Source organism: Nomascus leucogenys, chromosome 18, assembly GCF_006542625.1.
Source record: "Nomascus leucogenys isolate Asia chromosome 18, Asia_NLE_v1, whole genome shotgun sequence".
Lineage (NCBI taxonomy): Eukaryota > Metazoa > Chordata > Mammalia > Primates > Hylobatidae > Nomascus > Nomascus leucogenys.
This window is the reverse complement of record NC_044398.1, coordinates 99,278,179-99,302,022: the sequence shown is the minus strand read 5'-3', so window position 1 is coordinate 99,302,022 and position 23,844 is coordinate 99,278,179. Positions and strand designations below refer to the sequence as shown.

Genomic DNA, 23,844 nt, shown 5'->3' with positions numbered 1-23,844 from the left:
TTTTTAGAATACTCTTCTGGAATACTGTTGATATATACACATGTATTCTTCAAGAATACTTACGACATTTACAGGTTCTAAGGATTAGAGGAAAAAAGGAACATAAACAAAAATTTACACAGTAATTTTTTGATAACTTGGCAAATTAGTTACTGGACAGACTGTCTTTTTGGTGACTTGAACCTCAGGGCCATCTCAAAGGGTTGTGGAAAAGGTAAAAGGAAGTTAGGGTGATTTGGGCTGTGCAGAGACTGATGTAGATCACACCGCTCCAGAGGAAGTGAAGTATTATACTCGCACTACTGCTAGCTACGACTGACCTCACCCAGACCCATGACCTGTGCTGTTTACTGAGTTGTTGCTTCTTGCAGGACTATTGTGGTGTATTTACTTGGTTCTTCTAAAAGTCACTTCATTTCTCAGAAATGCCTGCTATCCTTATTATATACTTCCAGCAGGCAGGCAGAGGCTTCAATGCTGGTTGTTAGTAAGTATGCAGCACATCTTGCGTAGACAAAAAAACGAAACAAAAAAAACCTTCTGGCTAGGCCTCCACTTTACATGGGTATCTTTGAGATGATTTATGCTTCCACCTAGGAGGTTTTGCTGAAGAAAGGATTGTACTAATCAGACTCTAGAAAAGATACTGCTGGTTAATGGGAAACCCATACTGGAAAGTAAGTTAAACGCTCCTGACTGAGCCCTTGTAATACGTGGGGCTACCCCGATACTAAAGGACTGGCTACTTTCTCTCAATTTACAGTTTCTTGTTATTTGCAACACACCACGTATCATTATTTTGTGCTTAAACTATGTTTTTCAGCTGATACTTATTGCCAAAACCAATGGGGATAAGTTTGAATAGAAGATTTATACTTCACGGCATTTGAAGGCCCTACATACATGTTTTCTCAGGAATCTTCAAGATACAGATGGAGTCAATACATATAAACTCTTAAGAATACACAAACGCTTAAATCACTAATAATTATAAACAAGGGCTTACTTCCAAAACTTCCTCACATTTTCCAATTCAATTAGTGAGACACAATTCATAATCATGGTGTAATTTTTCTATAGACACTGTTACGGTGAAGAGATGACGTGACTATTCACCTGCCGTCTCCACAGAACCCTATAAGGACTCTCTTTAGTCCTAGGATAGAGGGAGGTATTAGACAAGCAGTGATTTTACAATTTCTACTTGTGCAGTGAAAGGAGCTTGTGTATAATGTCAGGGAACACAGTCATTTGTGCAAGGAAACCAACACTGAGAGGAGCTCATCAAAGATGACAACAAAGAGATAGATCCTGGCGTTCACGAAGCTTAACCCTATGCAGCCAGTTTAAGTCTTGCTCCCTCAATGATCACAATCTAGACACGGGACAGAAAATTATGAAAATATGACAAACAAGGTTGGGGGGTGGGGGAACATTAGTGAAGCCTTCTGAAGTACTAAAGTGGACATGAAGACCAAGAAAGTAAGTCCACTCCACACTGGGACAGCTGGTCACAATGCCAATGGCTCATGGTGTCAGCAGACAGTGGCTTTCATGATCTTTATTCCACATCAGAATCACCAAAGCAGCTCATGTAAAACCACAAGTTCCAGCAGAACACAAAGAACTGCAAGCCCATGTGTTTAAGAATTATCTGAGTTATATTAGAGGGAATTAGGTGGTATTAACTGGCAAACTGAGAAAGAAAAAAGCTGCAGTTTCACAACTTAAGAGTGACTACAAGACACAGATTCTGCACCTTCGTCCTAAGAGATTGTGAATCGGGAGGACTGGGTGAGGCCCAGGAACTGCCAGTCACTCGGATGCAGGTGGGGCCACGGACACGTGCTGAGACACAGCAATGGAATGAACCCCTGGACACCGGGGGCCCTGGAGGGCATCCTGGCACATGGCTTGCCACTCAGGTGCTACCAGTGTCACTGCCGCAGCTGTGATATTCTGGCAGGACACAGAAGACCACTCTCCCATCCTCCCGTTTACACAGTCTTCCAGTCACACCGCCCTTCCATTCAGAGACGTAGATCAGCAGCTGCTGCAGGCCCTGACCACAACCTCCACTCCAAAATTCTGAAACTCAATCACAACAAATCGTAACATCACTCTCATAAGCAATTTTAAATAAGCAGCACTACTGATCAATCTCCTGCATCTCAACTTTAAGAATGGTGAAGTCTCCATAATGCAGTTCTTAAAAAAAAAAAAAAAAAAAAAAAAAAAAAAAATCACACCTACGAACTTCACATTACAAATAACTCTTGCAGGAGACCGCGTGGGAGAACCTGAAGATGAGGCCCCTCTGGTCACTCAACGTTCTCAGTCTAAGATGTGTCCCACTTCTAAGCGGCATTTTGTGAAAATGTCAGAAAGCCCAATCCAAAGCTTAAGCAAGACGTCACCAAGAATCAGGTGGGTTCCACTTCCAGAAGGATCGCCCTTGAACTCCTCCTCCTCACTCAACTAAAGTGGCTTCAACTTCCTGCATCACACCCTACCCTGTAAGCCGATGGCCCACCTTCCCTCTAAGGCCCCCGAACTGGTTCCTGCTCAGCCCCCAACTTCCACTCATGCCATGCTCCCTTCCCTCATCGTGGCCTTTCTGGACTTCTACCAGTTCCTGCGCAAGCCAGTGCTCTCCCAGTACCCTGGGGTCTCTGTGGCTTCTTCTCAACTTTCCAATCTTGCCTTTAAATCTCCTCCCTCAATGTGGCCTTCTCTGATGGCTCCATCTAAAGAGGTCCCTGTGACAATCTGAACCGCTGAGTGCTACTCAGACCTCTTGGAGCAGTTTGTAATGATTTGTTTTCTGTAGCCACTACACCTTCCATTTCACGAAAGTGGAGTGAGCTCTGTGTCACTCCCAGTTGCCTTCTGGGGAGCCAACTCCAGCACCTGAGCGCACAAAAGGCTTTCAACACATGTGACAAATTAATTGAATGATCATATCCTTCCCTTCCTCAATGCTACCCAGTGTTGGACTCCTATAGAAACTAGGAGGGGAGAGGAACAAGAGCTCCCTGACCCAAGACCACGTGGCTGAATCACTCCAGGAAAGAGCTGCAGAGGGCCCCAGGTGATTTGGCACCGGAGTCCTGAATGGGATTGTTTGGGACACCAAATTTAGTTGGGTACCCCCCAAAGCATGACAATAAATGCAAATAGGTTTGACACCTCATTTTTTCAGTAAATAGACCTAGATTTCTTTGTAAGTGTTTACCCTCAGTATGCAAAAGTCTGTGGGTTTTGAGGCCAGATGTAATTTTGAAAATTCAAAAAGACTACAAAACGCGTCTGAGGAACTACAAACAAACTGTGTAAGCACGGGCTGGTAAAGCACTCCCGGCAGGCTCAGGGCTGCAAAAACATGACCTCAGAACATAACTGAAGAGTTTTAGGCTTTGCAAACAGGAAGTTACACAGCTTTGAACAACTCAAACTCCTCAGAGTCTCAACTTGCTCAGCTGTAAAATGGGACCTGGAATCATGTCTCTCAAGAGGGTCCTGCAGGAATAGCGTAAATATGACCTAGAAAGATGCTGGGGAGACCATGTGTGCTGGTACCTCACTTTCCCACCAGTCCCCTCTGGTTCCTACCACTATGTGGAGCAGTGAAGGCTATTCCTGGGTCAGGCTGCCCCACAAAGGCACATGTGGGCACAGCCCCATCTGATCTGTGCCCTCCAGGGTCAGTGGTGTCATTCAGTTTACCCCCAACAGGCATCTGTGGATCTGTCTCAAAGTCCACAGGGGTTATTGTGAGACAGTGGCCACCAGACAAGCAATGCAGTTCCCATGGACAAAAATGCTTTCTCAGTTTACCCTGGGAAGACCAGAGAGAGAGGGAGAAACAGGAAGGGAGGGAGAGAGAAAGGGAGGCAGTGGCGAGAGAAGGGGAGAGGGAGGGATGAAAGAAAGGTTGGGGGCGGGGAGGGAGAGAGGCAGAGAGGAAAAGAAGTGGTTCTACTTCTGTCAGACGTCTGGAAGACAGGCAAAAGGATGAGATGCTGTTGCTACTGCTTCTCCTAATTACTCTCCAGTTCTCCAGAGCAGGAGTTTTTAACTAGGGGCGACTATGCCCTGGGGAAAATATGTTGGTGCCTAGAGCCATTTTTGATTATCATGGCTTAGGGGAGAAGGCTGTAAGCACCCAGTGGGTAGGGCCAGGAATGCTGTCCAACATCCTCTGGGGCACAACTGGCTCACAGCAGAGAACTGCCATCAGTGCAGAGGCAGAGGGGAGCCTGCCCCGGACCAAATGGCTCCAGCCCTGCTGCAGGTGAAGGGAATGAGTAGCCTCTTTGCAGTCCCGGGCAGAAACTGCCCTTGACAAGCATACCACATCTGCCAAGTTCAGCCCTCTGGAGCAGCAGTGGAGGCAACAGAGGGGCCCGGAGAACAGATTCTGTCACTAAGTTGTAGATAAAGGAGAGGGGATGGGCAAGTGGGGCTGCAGAATATTTTAAAAGAGAAAAGGGACGAAAACGTTAGGTCAGGGTTTCCCTGACCGTAAAACACGGGAAGTCTTGGAAAAAGCAAATGCTTTCACTATGAAGCCAAAATGTGCTCCTTGTTACTGAGCAGGCATAATCGATGACAGCCAACCCCAGAGTCCACACTACTGTCCCTTCGGTGAGGACTAGAAAAGGAAGCACAGGAGAGAACAGGATCTGTGTGGTGCCAGAGCCCAGCATTATGCAGGTCAGTACTGTTCCCTGAACTTGAGGGGCTGACCTAGGGTCCTCTGGGCTCTAGACCTGTACTATCAGGAACAGGACAATCCTGGCAACAAAAAGTTATTGGAAAGAGAGAAGCATATCAAGGAAAGTTACAAGGGGATTATCAGAAGAAATAAAGAAGTCCTTAGAACTTTAGGTTGTTTTCATAGTTTTGAGAGCAAGTTTTGTTACTTGTACATACCCAACCACCTTTTTTTTTTTTTTGAGACAGAGTCTTGCTCTGCCACCCAGGCTAGAGTGCAGTGGCATGATCGTGGCTCACTGCAACCTCCACCTCCCAGGTTCAAGCGATTCTCTTGCCTCAACCTCCTGAGTAGCTGGGATTACAGGTGCCCGCCACCATGCCCGGCTAATGTTTGTATTTTTAGTAGACGGGGTTTCATCATCTTGGCCGGCCTGGTCTCGAACTCCTGACCTCGTGATCCACCCGCCTCAGCCTCCCAAAGTGCTGGCATTACAGGTGTGAGCCACCTCGCCCGGCCTCAACCACCTTTTTAAATGGAGGTACCATACAGCAGGGAGCCAGCACCTGACAGGACACCTCATTATTCCCATTTCCCGATTTTATCAAACAAGTAGAGAAAGAGATCTGGCTCTCTCTGCTTCCCAGCAGCCTCAAAACTTCTAAGCACTGTAAGCAATGTTAATTACTTAGTTTTGAGAAATGACCAAGGTTACGTAAGATGCATCAGAGGAAGCTGGATGAAGTGAAGGATATATAGGAATTCTCTGTGCTATCTTTACAACAAATACCTCAAAATAAAAAGTGTAAAAAACTGAAAGACAAAAAGCAACTTTTTCTGAACATAATCCTCTCACTTTCTTGTGATCTTCCCAAATCAATCACCACAGCAGCTGGGAAGGTCAGGCTCCCAGCAACAAGCAGTGGGGAGAGATGGCTGCTTGTGGTCTTCACCTACCACCAAGAGCACACCAGACATGCAGCAGCTGGGGTGAGCAAGAGAGGCTGGACAAAAGAACGCACTACCCCTGTGTTTTGAAATAAAAGAGATTCTATTATTTCGTGGTACAAAAGGAGATATTTTCCCATTAATATCTTGGTTCATCAGGTTGAGAAGTGATAAGGATAGTTCCTATTTTATAGATTTCCCACCTATAAAATCCCTTCAAACCTCAGGGAGGATGAAGACACGTGGAATCATCTATTGTGTTGGACATAATATGCATCTCATCAACAGAGTATTGTCTTTGGAAGATAAATGTCCATCATCTGATGATAATACAAATCAATGGGCTTCTACTGACATCATCAAGCCACTAACAAACAGGAAGTGTAAGAAAAGCCAGTATCTCTGGTTCTCATGATTCTGGAGAGAAAGGTAAAGTGATTCGTGTACGTGAATTCTCTCCATGAACAAAAGGAGCCTGGGAGGAGCGGCTGAATCATCCTCACCTATCTCTCCTGTTGCTAGCTCATCACAGAAAATGTTAAACTCATTTAGAGAGCTACTCATGAGAAATCTGGGTTCTCTTCCTATCACCTACTGACACACTTTTAGTTACAGATTTTCACTGTGAGAATGGTAAAAATCCACAGACCACGGCACCCACCGGAGAGCCACAACACTGACAGCCAAGGGTAACTTACCATATTTGGCACGTTGGTGACTGAAGTATTCTTGATGTCTGTAGGGAAGGTGGGCAAACTGTTGACCATGCTCTGTTTGCTGGCTAACTGGGGGTTCACTCCAGCGGCTCCCATTGGCTGCCCTCCAGCTTGACTAAAGGGCTGTCCAAATGGACTTGTGTTCCCAGTTATTCCCATCTGAAACAAAAAGAGGTAACATCAGCTGTGGTGATGCAGTCACATATAAAAGGAAGGGCCTGGGAAATGCTCACATGGTTTCCTATGAAATACTCATTGCAATGATAAATTTAAGGTTCATTATCAGGTTCACATGCTCCAAGCAGAAGGCTCACGAAGCTGCTCCTAGCAGCCACTCTCTCCTCACCCTAAACCCCATCCCAGAAGTAGCCGAGCTGTTTCCTCCCACCCTCAGCCACTCTCCTCACTCAATCCCTCCTGCCCCAACAATTGCACCAACACCTGAAGAAAGTCATTTGGAAAACAAAACCTTCCAAAGCTGCTACCCAAGGGGAATTCTTTCAGTTTAATCCTTAATTACTCTACAGGTATCTAGTTTCTGTTAGGTTCCCCATCAGATTTGAACTAAGTTTCCATTAGTTCAAAACACACAGTGGAAATATTGCAATGAAACGATACAACACCTGGGATCTCCTTTAAAATACACTTGACCCATGAACAACATGGGTTTGAACCGCATGGGTCTACATATATGGAAATATTTTTCAATCTCTCCTGCTCCTCTTCAACCTCCTCAGCCTCTGCCAACCAAGAGATCAAGACCAGCACCTCCTCATCCTCCTCAGCGTGAAGACGACGAGGATGAAGACCTTGATGATGACCCACTTTCCTTAATGAATGGTACATATATTTTCTTTTCCTTATGGTTTTTTTTTTTTTTTTTTTTTTTTTTTTTTTTTTTTTTTTTTAAATAGAGACAGAGTCTTGCTCTGTCGCCTAGGCTGGAGTGCAGTGGAGCGGTCTCGGCTGACTGTCAACCTCTGTCGCCTGGGTTCAAGCGATTCTCTTGCCTCAGCCTCCTGAGTAGCTGGGACTACAGGCACACGCCACCAGGTCCGGCTAATTTTTTTTGTATTTTTAGTAAAGACACAGTGTCATCATGCTGGCCAGGCTGTTCTCAAACTCCTGACCTCAGGTGATCCGTCCACCTTGGCCTCCCAAAGTGCTCGGATTACATGCATGAGCCACCGTGCCCGGCCCCTTATGGTTTTCCTAATAACATTTTCTTTTGTCTAGCTTACTTCACTGTAAAAATACAGTATATAATACATAAAACATAAAATTTCTGTTAAGCAAATGTGCATGCTATTAGTAAGGTTTCTGATCAACAGCAAGGGATTAGTAGTAGTTAAACTTTTATGGAGTCAAAAGGTTATAAGCAGATTTTCGACTGGCAGGGTCAGAACACTTAACCCCCGAGTTGCTCAAGGGTCACCTCTAATCCACTGGGGAGGAGGAGGTGGCAGGAAAAGGGCATAGATGCAGAGAGCCTGGTAAGGTACTGATAATCACTAACCAAGCAGTAGGCGATGGGCACAAAGAGGTTACAGTATCCTCTCTACCACTGTACAGGTGTAAAATTTATTTATTTATTTATTTTTTGACAGTGTCTCACTCTGTCACCCAGGCTGGAGTGCAGTGGCGTGATCTCGGCTCACTGAAACCTCCCTCTGCCAGGTTCAAGCAATTCTCCTGCCTCAGCCTCCTGAGTAGCTGGGATTATGGGCTTGTGCCACCACACCCAGCTAATTTTTATATTTTTAGTAGAGACAAGGTTTCATCATGTTGGCCAAGCTGGTCTCAAACTCCTGACCTCAGGTGATCCACCCACCTTGGCCTCCCAACATACTGGGATTACAGGTGTGAGCCACTGCGCCCGGCCTAAAATTTTCCATAATAAAGTTTTTTTTATAAAACTAAAGTGGACTGAAATCAAATATATACTAGATAAAGGCAGGAATGGTAAAGAGGAACCCTCAGCTATGCTTCCGTGAGGGCCTGCAACCAACTGGAATTCCTTCCATCAACAGACGTGGGCCAAGTTCCCTGATGACCCCCAGTTCCAGCCTCCACAGGTCAATTCAGGAATTGCCATGGCAATATCCCAGTGTTTATCTTTCTCCCTGTGGAGGAACGAAGACTAATTAAGAAACTGGATGCTTGGGCTGCCTGTCTTTGCTTTTTGGCAAAGCTCTAATATTCCACCTTCTGTCTATTGTGTGTTCTGCATTTCTGGTGTAGTGGTCAGTTTGATGGACTGGGAAGGTCCCTGCATAGGGAAAACCTCCCAGGGGTGACTTTCCAGTCAAGAAATCATAGCTCAGTTCTCTCCGTCAGCCTCACCTGGTGACTGCCACGCCAGCATGTCCACTCTGGGTAACTTATATTCCTTCTATGGACTTCAAACTCCTCGCCTGTAAGACGAGTGTCTTAGAACAAGATGGATCGTATTATTTCTTTTGGCTCTAAAAGTCTACGCTACAAACAAATCAACACTCAACACAACTGGCCCTTTCTGTTGAAATGCCTACACAAAAACACAAATAAAAACCAAAGGAGTATAACCTGAAAGTTCTAGCTCTGTGCATTTCATACACAGGTGATTTCCTTCCACATGTAGTCCTCCTAGGTGACATTTCTCACCTTTTTGAAAGCAATCACATTCTTGCCACCACTAGGTGCTCTACTTAAGTGAATTGAGATACTAATTCTTCACCAAGTCCACAAACCAGACTCAATTTCGAGTTCAAATGACTTAATCGAGGCAAGATGGTAGCTCAATAAATATGAAGCACATCTCTGATTTGCAAGAAGCTTCCTTCAACTGTCATCTGAAACTTAATCGAAGCAGGAATTTATATTTTCAGAAACTACTATACTAAATTAATTCCATGGAACAATTACCACTCTCAGAATTTGTCTTATTACATATAATCAAACTGCTGAAACATTGTTCTTAGAAGCCTAGAATTTGAATACAACAACACGAACAACAACAAAAAATACAGTTTTTTTTCCAGTTCCTAAATTTGTCACTTTGGACAAAATATGACAGAACACCCGCACTCATTTTCCCTCGTCAATTCATCCTCGAAGTCAACTGGTATTCACCAAGTGCCTGCTATAAGCCAAGCCCAGTTCTGAGGCTGCGTAGATGCATATCCCACTTGTCACAGAGCTCACACCTTATGTCAACCAATTTGATAAACAAAATCAACGTCTTTTGGAAGTTTCTAATTAATTAGGCCCAGCATTGACAAACCAAAGTGGGTGACAGCTGATGGGGTGGGGAAGGGGACAGGTAACCATCTTCCTTCCACACCAAATGCCGAGGCACCCTGGCTCCAGAAGAGGGGACATAAGTACCAAGAGGCCAATGCGCTCTGAAAGGGGTCCCATGGACCTCAAAGTTCACCTGACTTGCTTCAGAAAGTTTATTTCCAAAACTTCCCAGATATTTTGACAATTTTCCTAAGATAGCCCTGCCAGGGTGAGTATGAGTGTGTGATCAGGTGGCTAATACTTGCCTGACCTGGGGCCCTTTTCTAACTGGTCAGTGTTGTTTATTTTGTGTGTGTGTGTGTTTGTTTTTGAGACAGAGTCTCGTTCTGTTGCCTAGGCTGGATTGCAGTGGCACAATTTCAACTCACTGCAACCTCCGCCTCCGAGATTCAAGCAATTCTCGTGTCTCAGCCTCCCAAGTAGTTGAGTTTACAAGCATGCGCCACCACGCCCGGCAAATTTTTGTATTTTTTAGTAGAGACAGGGTTTCACCATGTTGGCCATGCTGGCCTCGATCTCCTGGCCTCAAGTGATCCATGCACCTCAAGCCTCCCCAAGTGTTGGGATTACAGGCATAAGCCACCATGCCTAGTCATAACTGGTCAATTTCAAAGGGTAACCCAGTGTTTGGAAGCGCTCTGAAAGATTTCATCAGGAAACGTGTTTGTACCTTCTCTTCTTGGACATCAGATAAGAGAGTGAAAGAAACAGTCTTAACAAGTTTTTACCTTCTCACAAGGTAAAAAACATGGCAAGTCAAAGATCACGAACGGTATGTAAGGAACGACCAGCTCACAGGGATCTACGCAATTCTCAAAAACAGGGAAAGAAAATCCCGTCCTCAGCCTACGATAAAAACAAAACCCAGGCTACATGCAGGAGGTTAGGGTTCAAATCTCTGGCACCAGGGCCAGCCCCAGCCTCTCCTTATCAGAGAAAGTTAATAACCAGGCTAAAGAGGTCAGTTCTCTCACAGGGTATCACTGCTCATTGCCCAGGCAAGGCTACCTCCTGGCGCCAAACCATCACCTGGCAGAACTCAAGAGCCATGCACTAGTTCTACGCTGCAGTTATGAATAAAAACCATTTGCTTCTAGAGATTCTAGATTTCTGAATTCCTAGTCTATATCTATTCTCCATTAATCAAACTGAGCACTGTGGTCCCCCACTCTAGGCTAACATATACTTTTTAGGACCAATGCCCAAAATGAAATATTAAAATCAAGATGTCTAACTCTAATTAATGAAAATCTACATTTCTTTAAATGTCCCAACAGGTACTTGATAATAATTTGGTAGGCCAGGTGCTCATGCCTGTAATTCCAGCACTTTGGGATGCTAAGGCGGGCGGATGACTTGAGGTCAGCAGTTAGACACCAGCCTGGCCAACATGGTGAAACCCCATGTCTACTAAAAATACAAAAATTAGCTAGGCATGGTGGTGTGTGCCTATAATCCCAGGATGAGCCAGAATAAACTGCTTGAACCCGGGAGGCAGAAAATGCAGCGAGCTGAGATCTTGCCACTGCACTCCAGCCTGGATGACAGAGGGAGACTCCGTCTCAAAAAAAAAAAAAAAAAAATTTTGTTTTGTAAAGTCGGCTTTATTTTCAATGGAGGTTCATCAGGATTTGGTTTACTGCTGCTAGAGAACCTCTATATAATCTTTTAAAAAGTTTCTTCATTTTTAATTTTGGGAGGTACACGGTAGGTATATATGTTTATGGGTTACGTGAGATTTTTTTACAGGCATGCACTGCGTAATAATCACACCCAGGTAAATGGGGCACCTGTCACCTCAAGCATTTATCCTTTGTGTTATAAACAATCCAATTACAGTCTTTCATTTATTTAAAAACGTACAATTAAATTATTTTTGAATAGTCACCCTCTTGTGCTAGCAAATACAAAGTCTTATTCATTCTTTTTTTTGTATTCCATATACTCTTTTAAATAAAATTCAAAAGGCAGAACAGAGCAGCATAGGCAACTGTTCAGTTAATAGTAAAATTTATATATTAACAAATAAAACCCATAAAGTATTTATATTCTGCCTCATTCAACAACAGCCCATACATATCATAAGTTTCTTTTACTCTATTCTTCCTAACAGAACTCCTTTAGGCATTTAATTCAAGTTTAATCTCAGAAAATAGGAAAAGTTAACTATAGTAAGTACCCAAAAAAAGAACAAGAGCTTCCATAATGAAACTAAATTAAATAAAGCCTCACAGCTCTCCCAGGTTTCCCATGAAAAAGCATTGTGAACAAGCGTATCAATCAATTAACTGTTTGAGAACCTACTTCTGTTTTCTATCACTTCACTCAGAGAGTAAAAATACATAATCCACAGTCCCTGTGTATAAGAAAAACATTGAAGCCAGATCCTGAGGTTTCCCCAACTCCAACCACTGCCCCCAAGAAAGAACGGGGGTGAAACTGGATTAGCCTTAACATGACTGCAGTGTGAGCTCTGATGAGGAAATTCCTCTTTAAGCTCAGCTCAAAGCCCAAGAACAATACAAACAGGCACCTGCAGCAAATTCTGGTGCTGAGCCTAGCCCATCCATCAAATCCTGTGGCTGCGGGCCTGAACTGTCTGGCAAGTAGGTGAGTGACCATCATCAACAAAGAGGAGGGAGAAGGCAGACTGTGACTGTCCATCTACTCCAGGAGACATGGGTACCACGGATAGTAGAAAGTACCACACAGCTCTAGAGGATTATCTGTCACATAAATGCTTATAATAATCTATCCTGAACCTGTTTTGGTCACAAAACTAGGATAAAACTTCTCACCTTCCTGGAACATTCTCTGCATCCCCTGCAACATACCAGGGATGCAGCGGAAGGACCCAAATGAATGAACATGCCAAAGCACCACCATGCCACGCAGCCCCTAGGAATAGAGCCAGAAAGGAGGTGGTCAAAGAATCATGAACAAGTGACCAAAGTCAAGGCACAAAGAGGATCAGCATTGGCTGGAGGGGGCATCGGAAGAGGCAGCAGGAACAGTCCCCTTTCTACCTTCAAAACTTCCAAACAAGGATCTCAGCTACCAGTTGGAGTGGACAGGAGTGGACAGCTGCTTTCCCATGCTGAAAAGTCGGGCAGAACGAGAACAGGCCCTCGGAGTTGGTTTTTGGAATGGTGAAACGTGTGTGTGTGATCACAGCAAATACACAAGTCCAGTCTGGCTATAAAATGGGTCCTCTGTGCTACATCTTTGGGCCAGGAAAATCCTGGCTTTGGTACAAGGCCCCACTCATGCCCTTACCCAGAGCTTTCCACTTGCACACAGAATTATTGACCCATCAGCCTCCATGGTCACTTCTGGCTGCCAACAGCCTCCTCTGTTTACCTCAGTGTGTGGAACAAATACTATCATTTTCTACTTGTAATGATATGACAGCTATCAAAACATTAGTAGGAAAACAAGCTCCAGGCTCAGAAAGACCAGAAAGATTCTCTCCACTCACTATCCAGGAGAATATCTCTACTACTCACCTAACTCCCCCTTCTCTCAAGTGAGATCTAGTCTCGTAAAAAAGTTAGTAAATGGAAATCCAAGGACTAATTAAGGGGTTTAGGAAGAGAGAGAAGTCAGGTCAAGACCTTCAATATCAGCAGAAAAACTCCTGATATTGAAAAGGGTAAGTTTAGACTGAAAGGTTATAGAAGAAATCATCAAAATAGAAGTATTTCCCCAGAACAGGTTTCTACAATAGTAGCAAGCCAAGCATCCATTTTCTGGCTCTTCTGTCGAACAAGGTCAGAGAAACACGTTCTTTGCAGGCCAAACTCCACTGGGAGGAGGCAATGGGCCAGGCAGTCCACGGGGGCAGGGGAGGGAGCATTTGGGTGGGCACCAGTTCACAATTTTGTGTGATGTTCATTTTTGAGGGTCACTCTAAGATCTCCTAAAGATTAAGAATACCTATCCTCGGGGGAAGGAAACTTCCTCCATGCCCCTCATTTTCAGTGAAGGGCAAGCTGGTTCCTGATCTCACACAATCCTGAGCCACGTATGGGAGCCTTTGCAAATAGTCCACTTCCAGAGACATCAACCACTCATAAAAACAACCACTCTGACAAACAAACTCCCCCAGTTTTCATCTCCAAACGTCCTTCTGAGGCGCACACTCACAGGAAGGGGTTGACCACAACCACTTATGAGTATGCACCTGAGGGGGCCACCATGTGACCAATGGGGGGTCGGGGAGGAGGACGGCCAGAAATGCACTGTCATGCAGAACTTGACCTAGAGTCAGCCAGACCGTCAGAAACTCTCAGCGCAACAAGTGCCGAGTTTGATGTTTCGGTTTTCTTTTTCTTTTTTTTTTTTTGAGATGGAGTCTCACTCTGTCGCCCAGGCTGGAGTGTAGTGGCACCGTCCCAGCTCACTGCAACCTCTGCCTCCCTGGTTCAAGCGATTCTCCCGTCTCAGCCTCCTGAGTAGCTGGGACTACAGGAGGGTGCCACCACGTCTGACTGATTTTTGTATTTTTAGTAGAGACGCGGTTTCACCACATTGGCCAGGCTGGTCTCGAACTCCTGACCTCAAGTGATCCGCCCGCCTTGGCCTCCCAAAGGGCTGGGATTACAGGCATGAGCCACCGCGCCTGGCCTTAAGGTGGTTCCAAGGAGCCCACTAAGTCCGTTTTTGCAGCAGCTGACTACTTCAGCAGTTTTCCTCACACCTCAAGACACGCCTCAAGCCACAATACACAGCAGAGCACTCAGAGGAAGTGGGCTTTGCGGGGGGTCACTGATGCTGGTCAGAAACATACTAAAAGGAACCAAAATATGATGTTCAGTAATAAGCTTTGCAAAGACAAGTGGAGAAACAAGACTAGTTAAAATCTACCACTTCACAGGTGAGGAAAGGGTCCCCAGAAAAGCACAGGGACACTCTAAATCAGCCTGAAAACTCAGCAGACGCTCCCCACAGCCCCTACTAGAGGCTTTGCCCTTGCACGAGGGCTCATCACCTCCCTGCTTAACAGAACTCTGTCTCCTTCAAGTTCACCGGCCTCACGCCAGTACCCGGGACAGAGACAGGATCTGTCTATGAAAATAGGGTGGCAAAGTGCAGCTTGTGGGCCAAAGACAGCCCAATGCCTCTTTCTGAAAAAACAAAATTTTTCTTATTGGAACATAGCCACAAATACAATTTCATTCATAGAGGCAGCATGCCACTGTGGTCAACTATGTGGACTCTGGGGATATCTGAATGGCGACTCCACCACTTGCTAGGGATTTACTTAAACCTCTCTGCACCTTGGTTTTATCATCTGTAAAATGGAGATCATAGCACCTCCTCTAAGGATTGCATGAGAACTAAACAAGTTCCTATATGTGAAGCACTAAGATGAGCAGCTGCCACAGTGAGTACTAGGGGTGAGGAGATGAGAGACAGCTTTGGGAGCAATCATTCTATACTACATATGATTTCTTTCCTGACCATGCTTAAACAGGAATGAAATAAAGGCACACTCTTCAGAGAACGTGTGATGGTGGAGAGTGGTTCCAACATGTAGGACAATAGGGAGAGGCCGGCTGGGATTACTGGCATTCGATTATGAGACATTTTCAGAAAAACATTTGTGACAACAACAATCTTGGGCATTTGCTATTTGTAGAAATACTCTGAAGAGGCCATTATTTTCAAATTGTCCTGGTAAATCACAAGCGTTTCCAGTTTTCTTTCTACATTGTTTTTTAGCTTTAAAAACAATAAACTCGGGGTGTTTATTTCAAACTTAAATCATAAGCAATAATGACACATGATTAAAATACCCTAGCCTAACATTCTTGGGTTGAAATTTAAACCAAAACATAGAAGAACTGAACATGAAAGAACACTCCCACGAAAAAAGAAACTGATGCAACTACCACTCATAAGCCAGCCACGACACAGCAACAAACTTCCATTTGATGTGGCTTCAGCCTAACCTGACATATTTTTCAAGCTGGAGTTTTTTTAGCATCTTTCTCCACAAGTTGATATACACGTAAAACCACAAATTCATATAAGGTGTAAAAAAACAACACAGTTCAGTACATCAAGATCAAAAGTTTGCTAAATGATTTAATAGCCACAAATATTTATCGTTTTCAATGACATAAAGAACCAGAACTACCCCAGACTACGGCCAGATGATTTGTAAAGCCAAAAGCATTTTCTCTTGGCAACCTACCATTGTTGGAAGAAAGCCAAGAAAAGCAGTTTTCATGGAAAGACATGACTGCATTCAGTTGCCTGCTATCACCCGCTTGCTCCTGGAATCCTTCCAGTATATCAACTTGGTAAATATAGAGTAAGGAGAAATACGCCACTGATTACAGTGCCATAGACAGCACTTGGCTGTCCAGGGTGCGCCTGGGGCAGGAGAGTTGGGCTAAAGCACCTGGGCTGGTGAGCAGCCCACCTTCCCCCTCAACTGAAGTCTTATATGCCGCCAACTTGGAATGCATTCAGGAATATGTGCAGCCCCCAGGTCTGAACATTTGCCCTGGAAGGATAAGTCCTAACTGGAAGACTAGTAACAAAGTATTTAGCAACTCTCACTGTATTTCATTTGGATAATGTCTTTCCAGAAGCATTCCTCGTCTTCTTGGGTTAAGATCCTCCCAGGCATGAAGATCGCTTGAGGCCAGGAGTTTGAGACCAACCTGGACAACACAGCAAAACTGCCTTCTCTACAAAAAATAATTAGGTGTGATGGCGTGTGCTTGTAGTCCCAGCTGTTTTGGAGGCTGAGGTGGGAGGACTGCTTGAACCCAAGAGGTCGAGGATATAGTGATCCATAATTGAGCCACTGTGTACACACACACACACAGCCACGACCAGAATGTGACTTAGAAGAAGAGTGGAAATGCAGGCCTGTATCCTCACTGTTAGTCACCCAACTACTCCAGAAACTTCTAGCAGTGAAACCGGCACCCTAATACTACTGGTACACCTTGGCAGGTCCCTACAGCTAGAGACGCTGGCTCCCCAGGGTGCAGTCTGCATTAATGCATAAGCAAAAACAACGGGTCAAGGTCACTGGAGAAACTATTTCTAATCCTGTTTCTGCCCCTCATCAGCCATGTAACTGGGACAAACCTCTTGGGCCCTTAGTTTTCCTTATCTATAAAATAGGAAGCATTTAGATTAGCATTAGGTGATCTTTAAAGTTCTTTCTGATTCTAAAAATCTGATGACATTTTTTATTTCAAACCATCGGTGCTTGATTCACATAAAGGCTACACTCCTGGGAGATACAGCTACTCGCAGTGAGTGACAACTGAGGGTTCTGAGTCTGCAGAGTTAACTGTCAACCCCTGGACTGGGAGGCCCTCACCATGGCAATCCTCCCTGTGGGGCCCAGACTGGATGGCCAGCAGCCTTTCCAGGAGACTGGGGAGCTCGTGGAGCAAGGTCTTCCATCCCCACTGCTCAGGGACCGCGATTCTATAGCCCCGCACCCTGGACACCACTTCCCAAAGTATTTTACACAAAGAACAGCTAATCTGAGGCAAAATGATCCAAGAAAAGGGAGATAAAATTTGAATGCATTGTTTCCCCTAATTCTTTTAAGTCCTAATATTTTTTTTTTTAGGTAGAAGAGTAGACTCTCTTCAGGATTAAGTACCCCTTTTATGCCAATCCAAGCCAACTTCACATGGGCAATGGAAAAAGAGGAAAAAAGAAGAAAAGGTGATAAAAAATGTGAGAAAAATTTTATTCTATAAAGATTGAATCTTGGCTGGGCGTGGCGGCTCATGCCTGTAATCCCAGCACTCTGAACGGCCGAGGTGGATGGATCACCTGAGGTCAGGAGTTGGAGACCAGCCTGGCCAGTATGGTGAAACCCTGTCTCTACTAAAAATACAAAAATTAGCCGGGCATGGTGGCACACACCTGTAGTCCCAGCTACAGGCTTAGGCAGGAGAATTACCTAAGGAGAGGCTTAGGCAGGAGAATCACTTGAACCATGGGAGGTGGAGGCTGCAGTGAGCCAAGATTGCACCACTGCACTCCAGCCTGGGTAACAGAGCAAGACTCTGTCACACACACAAAAAAAGAGTGAATCTTTGTAAAGACAAAAGTTAATTTACACTGCAATCCAACTATGGCACAGTGGGACAGAGGGCCTCAATAAGTCACCTGACAAAGTCACCCATGTTTTCCCCAGACCTTCCACATAGAGCGCTCATGCAAGGCAGAGAAGCACCTTTTTCCACGGATCTACACTCCACGCACTGATAAAAAGTGACATCAAGAACGCACAGTAAAGGAGGCGGCAATAAAGGAAGGTGTGCATGTGTATAGGTAAGGCAACGGTTCAGAGAAAAGGAGAAATAAAGATGGGACAGAACTCTCAAAGAGGGCTTTAAGATAGACAGCCGCTGACTATTTCTAGTAAAATTTAAAGGAGAAAGAAAGATGACGTTTCAGAGGGCTGTGTTCCTCCTCTACTTTGGGGCAGGAAAACAGAACTAATTCTTGAACTGGGCAGGCCGTCGCCTCTACTGTGGGAGCAGGAAGAACAGCTCTCGGGATGAGCCCTGGGAGGTGACATGAGGCTGCCTCAGGGTTCTGTGTCATCTCCTCATGGCGAACCTCCTGGACCTCAGTGGCAAGAAGAGGACTGCAGCGGCCAAAGAAGATCTTGCCCAGCTTATTAAATGCCATAAATCTAAAAGTGTAAAGCACACTCAAAGATATATTGTTATCAAAAATATGTGGCTCTACCTCTTACCAAAAGCTGAGGTGTAAAGAGTCCTAACAAAAACATAACTAGCAAAGTAAAGTGCTCTTAAACACAGTTGTCCCTCCTGACTGGTGATGTCAGTGAGAAGACAAAACAGGGAAGGGTGCTGAGGGAGCTGGGAGCTGGCTCAGTCCACTGCAGTCTCTGTGCCTTGTTTCCAGAGAATACACGGGAAGCGCCTGGAAGAGCGAGAGGGGCGAGGTCAACATAAGGCACCGCTGGTACCACAAAGGTCACTCTGATTACTGACAGAGAAAATGTTCCTTGTAAGTTACAAAATTAAAAAGAAAAAAGGACACACATGTATAATCCCCATAAAACACACACCTATACACAGCAAGGAGGACAGAACACCAAAATATTTCACAGTGATTTCTCTGGATGGCTTGTAAGCAAATGTTGTTTCTTAATACTTTCTATATGACTGAAATTCTCTATACAAACCATTATTTTATTATAAGGAGGAAAAGTTGTTTCTTAAAGTCGTTCTCTACTCAAACATCCTGACTGCCCAAAATGGCAAGACGACCCTGTTAGGCTGCACAACTGGACTTAAAACATTAATTTAAACTGTCATTAAACAATGAATAAAACTAGGTAGATCAAACCATTGGTGAAAGAGATTACGGCTGCGTGGTAACTGAAATCAAATTTGCCCTGGTCACAACGTGGTCCCCTAACCTGTCAGGCTTTGCTCTAATGCCTTATACACGTGGCTAGAAGACATTTCAAGGAGCCTCAGCACAGGCTCACCACTCTCTGCAGGGAGGGCGGGAGGAAAGAAAACAGAAACAAACAAGGTCCACACCTACTCAGGAGACAAAAAGCCAGGCGTGGCTCTAACAGCTTCTGCTTTTTCTCCTCAGAAATCCCACGTTTGGCTCTTGGTATCACAAAGGTACAATGATCCCTGCTGTTTGAACTCTGGTTCAAAGTTCAGGCAGCAAGGGATGCCCCTTCATCCTGATCTATCTGGCCTGAGCTTCAGGGAGCAGCAAGCAAGAGACTGGAGCACGAGGGATGGACCTGAATGCATTTGGTTCCCAAGTTTCCATGGCGAGGCACACTTCTAGTCAGACAGCTCCTATTCGAGCAGCAGACCTTTCCAGCAAGGAGAGACCACTAGGCAGCTATCACGTCACCACCCGCCCCTAGCTCTCTTCAGCAGTGATGCTCTTATCTTCAGGACACCGGAAGTCGAAAAGGCTGTGGCAACACACACACACACACACACACACACACTCATCTAGGCACGCACACACACACACACACACACACTCATCTCGGAACGCGACGTGTGTTAAGGTCTTCCAGGAGGGAGGTACTGTGCAGTGGTGACACACACAAGGCCATGTTCTCCGAAGCCAAAGGTAAGAGACACAAGCCACAAGGAAATCAGACATGTGCTGTTAACAGATGCCACCAACATCGACTGCTAAATGGAGTTTGAAGAGGGAGAAGGGGTCAAGAGCTGGGCTGCAAAGGCGACCTAATGGTAACGAACACAGTTGACCGCGGCTACGCCTCTGCAACCTCACTATGAACAGGAATGGGCAGAAACACCTGTGGGATGGGCCTGGATAGTCATGAATCTTGCAGTTTCAAAGTCTATCTCTAATCAAAATGTCCACAAAAAAGTGGTAGGATGTGCAGCCATCTGGCTGGGGGTTAACTGACAGAGCTAACGTGTTAATTAAAATGAACACGGAAACCGGAAAGCTCAGGAGAGAGCTGGTTATTCATGCTGATGGTTAGTCACAAAAGGCAAGCACTGTGTCAGACGAGCATCACTCACAACATCGACAGACAGGCACAAACGCTGCTCTGACCTCTCCACTCAAATCCTGACGGACTCAAGTCAAGAGTGACGGCCTCCCACCTCTGGCCACTCCCATCCCCACGTGCCTTTGCCTCACCGAGCCCACACGTGGCAGCAGCACGCCTAGGCTGAACCATACCTGGACAACTTGGAGACTACAACTGCCAAGCAGGCCAGTGCCTCCCGTTCTACAGTAACTCTCTAAGCAAAATATGCCAGGTTTTTAGGGGAGAAAACACACTCCGTCCACTCCTTGGACTGTCCCCAATCTCAATGCCTCAATCACTCCCTGTGCCTCAACAGTGTGCCCACTCATCGCTGATATATACACTCCTGTTTGCCATTCACGCAGGGCCGCTCTAACTTCCGGTTTCTGGTTTAAATGGGATAGCACATGGGAAAATACCCTGAAAACCACAAAGCACTGTGCAATCTTGAGGTGGCTCTAAGATCTCTTTCCAAAAATAGAGCACAGAAAATCTCTAACATGAGACACGGCTCTATAAAATGAACAGACTTTCTACAGTACTGAAAACAGGCATGCATCCTTACTACAATAATTTAAAGTCAATAATTGCAAGACAATGTCTAAAGCTGGCATTTCTCAGTATTATCTATCTCTTGCTTTGTTCTAGGAAGGATTTCAGATGGCTTGTTTTCCAGTTCATTCTTCATTACTTGGTAGAAAAACATGAAATGAATAATATGACTCATGCTAAGGGCATTAAGTTTTTACTTAGTAAATAAAAATGCAATCCCTGCAATCACACTACTTCAGACCATGCGCCATTTTTTGAAAGCCACAAACCACAGTGCCACATTCTTATCCAAAAACATGTAATAATTACACAGATGTATATCTATGGAAGTATCGCCTTGGAATTGCCATTAGTTGATAATCATTTACACTTCCTGACAAAAAAATGTCACTGACATTCAGTTCCTAGCTCTAAGTGGAGGGCTCTGGACACTTGCCTCAGCAGAGCACTCAGAAAAAGGGCTCAGTCCTCTTCTGACAACAAAAAAGAAAATGAGATCTACATCACAGTTAGAAGGCATTTTTTATCAAGTAATCAAAGATGATTAAAGATGCTGGGGGGGAACCTAATTTGTGAGTAACTTTGCCTTTATTTTAAAAATTACTAAGACAAAAATCTCTTGTTTCTGAGATTCAGCCACACCATCTGAACCTCTTATAAGAGACAAAGTTTTCATTAAAATGTCACTGTGTATCTTCAAAAGCATAGAGAAAACTGTAATAGAAAAAAAATACAAGGAAGAATTCATAATCATATGAACAGGTTAGAATAAATGAATCAAATCTTTATGTATGAATTTTAATATTGTTCTTAAAAAAGCAAGATGAGGCCAGGCACGGTGGCTCACGCCTATAATCCCAGCACTTTGGGAGCCTGAGGCAGGTGGATTGCTTGAGCTCAGGAGTTTGAGACCGGCCTAGGCCACATGGCAAATCTCCATCTCTACAAAAAACAATAACAGCCGGGTGCAGTGGCATGCACCTGTAGTCCCAGCTCCTCGGGAGGCTGGGGTAGGAGGACTGCTTGTGCCCCAGAGGGAGAGGTTGCACTGAGCCAAGATAACATCACTGCACTCCAGCATGGGTGACAGAGCCAGACCCAGTCTCGGCGGGCAGGGAGCAAGATGAATACATATCATGTAAAAGACACTTTCATTTTTCTTGTTAAAATTGATTTCATTTAGTAAAAAACTATGAAGAGATAGATCTCCCACACTGAAGAAGTCTAAATAAATTATGTAGACACTTTGCCTAAAGAAGGTAGAGTATAAACCCCCTATCCTTAAACATAGTGACTCCTTCCAAAGAGGATGGCAAGGAGGAGGGAAGCGGAGCATTACAGTGGAGAAATCTGAGAGGCACGACCTCAACCGGCTGGCTATGGGCAGCATCAACCATAGTGGTAAGTCACCATGACATGATGCGCCCTCAATGTGACATGGTGAAAATGGCCCTTGGCTGCTATGATCTTCCTTTCAAAAGCCCATGAGCCCAGTCTTACCACAAGAAAAACATCAGACAAATCTGTACAGAGGGGCATCCTATAATACACCTGACTCGTTCTCCTCAAAACTGTCAAGGTCATTAAAAACCAAGGAAAGTCTGAGAAAACGTCACAACCAAGAGGCGCCTAAGGAGACAGGACGATTAAAAGTAATGGGATATCATGGATGGGATCCTAAAACAGAAGGACATCAGGGAAAATTTAAGGAAATTTGATTAAAGTATGGACTTCAGTTAATCACAAGTATCAGTATTGGTTCATTACCTGTGACAAACACAACACAGGAAAGGTGAGAGGCTAACAATAGGGAGTGCATGGACGGTGGGGAAGAGATATAGAACCCTGTTGTACTATCTTTTAATTTTTCTGTAAATCTAAAACTGTTCTCGACACAGAGTCTACTCAGTCAGTTGCACCGCCTGTAGTTTCACCTACCGAGAAAGATGAGGCTTGAGGATCGCTTGAACCCAGGAATTCAAGGCTGTAGTACACTATAATTGCGCCTGTGAACGCCCACTGCTTGGGCAACATAATAGCAAGACCTATCTCTCTAAAAACAATTTAAGTCTACTTAAAAAATGAAAAGAAAAAAACTATGAAGGAAATGTGATAAATATCAACAGGCATTAATTCTAATGAAAACACAGGTGTTGGTTATACTATCCTTTGTTCTTGTGTTAAAAATTTAAAAACCTCAGAACATAAAAATCAAACCTTTCCTTGCTACCATCATGTAAGAAAAATATTTTTCAAAAAGTGATCTTGCTTACTTTTTATTTTATTGATTGATTGACTGAGATGGAGTCTCACTCTGTTGCCCAGGCTGGAGTGCAGTGATGCAATCTCGGCTCACTGCAACCTCCCCCTTCCAGGTTCACGAGATTCTTCTGCCTCAGCCTCCCGAGTAGCAGGGACTACAGGCGCCCGCCATCACGCCCGGCTAATTTTTTGTATTTTTAGTAGAGACGGGGTTTCACGGTGTTAGCTAGGATGGTCTCAAACTCCTGACCTCGTGATCCACCTACCTCAGCTTCCCAAAGTGCTGGGATTACAGGCGTGAGCCACCATGCCCAGCTACTTACTTACTATTTTTTTAGAGACAGCGTCTCACTCTGTTGCCCAAGCTGGAGTACATGGTGCAGCGATGGCTCACTACAGCCCCGGCCTCCTGAGCTCAAGCGATCTTCCTACCTCAGCCTCCTGAGTAGCTGGGACTATAGGCACGTGACACCACACCCAGCTAATTTTTAAAATGTTTTGTAGAGATGGAGTCTCACTGTGTTGCCCACACTGGTCTCAACCTCCTTGGCTCAAGCAATCCTCCTGCCTCAACCTCCCAAAGTGTTGGGATTGCAGGTGTGAACCACTGCACCTGGCCAAGATCACTTTAAAAAATAATGTTTAAGAAAATTAATTATGCTGGCCTCTTGCACATAGGCCAAGGCACATTTTTCTAGCCAGAAAAGCTGACTTCTTTTTTTTTTGTTTTGTTTTTGAGACAGAGTCTCTCGCTCTGTCACCCAGGCTGGAGTGCAATGGCGCAACCTCGGCTCACTGCA

At 44.8% G+C, this 23,844-nt stretch overlaps 1 protein-coding gene across 2 annotated transcripts in view; it reads right to left on the bottom strand.

Moving 5' to 3' along the window:
• CREBBP (CREB binding protein) overlaps positions 1-23,844 on the bottom strand; it is a 156,463-nt gene that overhangs the window by 80,204 nt on the left and 52,415 nt on the right. For both annotated transcript variants that reach the window (XM_003269219.4, XM_012497415.2), the window contains exon 3: positions 6,364-6,540. In XM_003269219.4, coding sequence (XP_003269267.1) covers positions 6,364-6,540 — 177 coding nt within the window. The remainder of the gene's footprint in view (positions 1-6,363; positions 6,541-23,844) is intronic.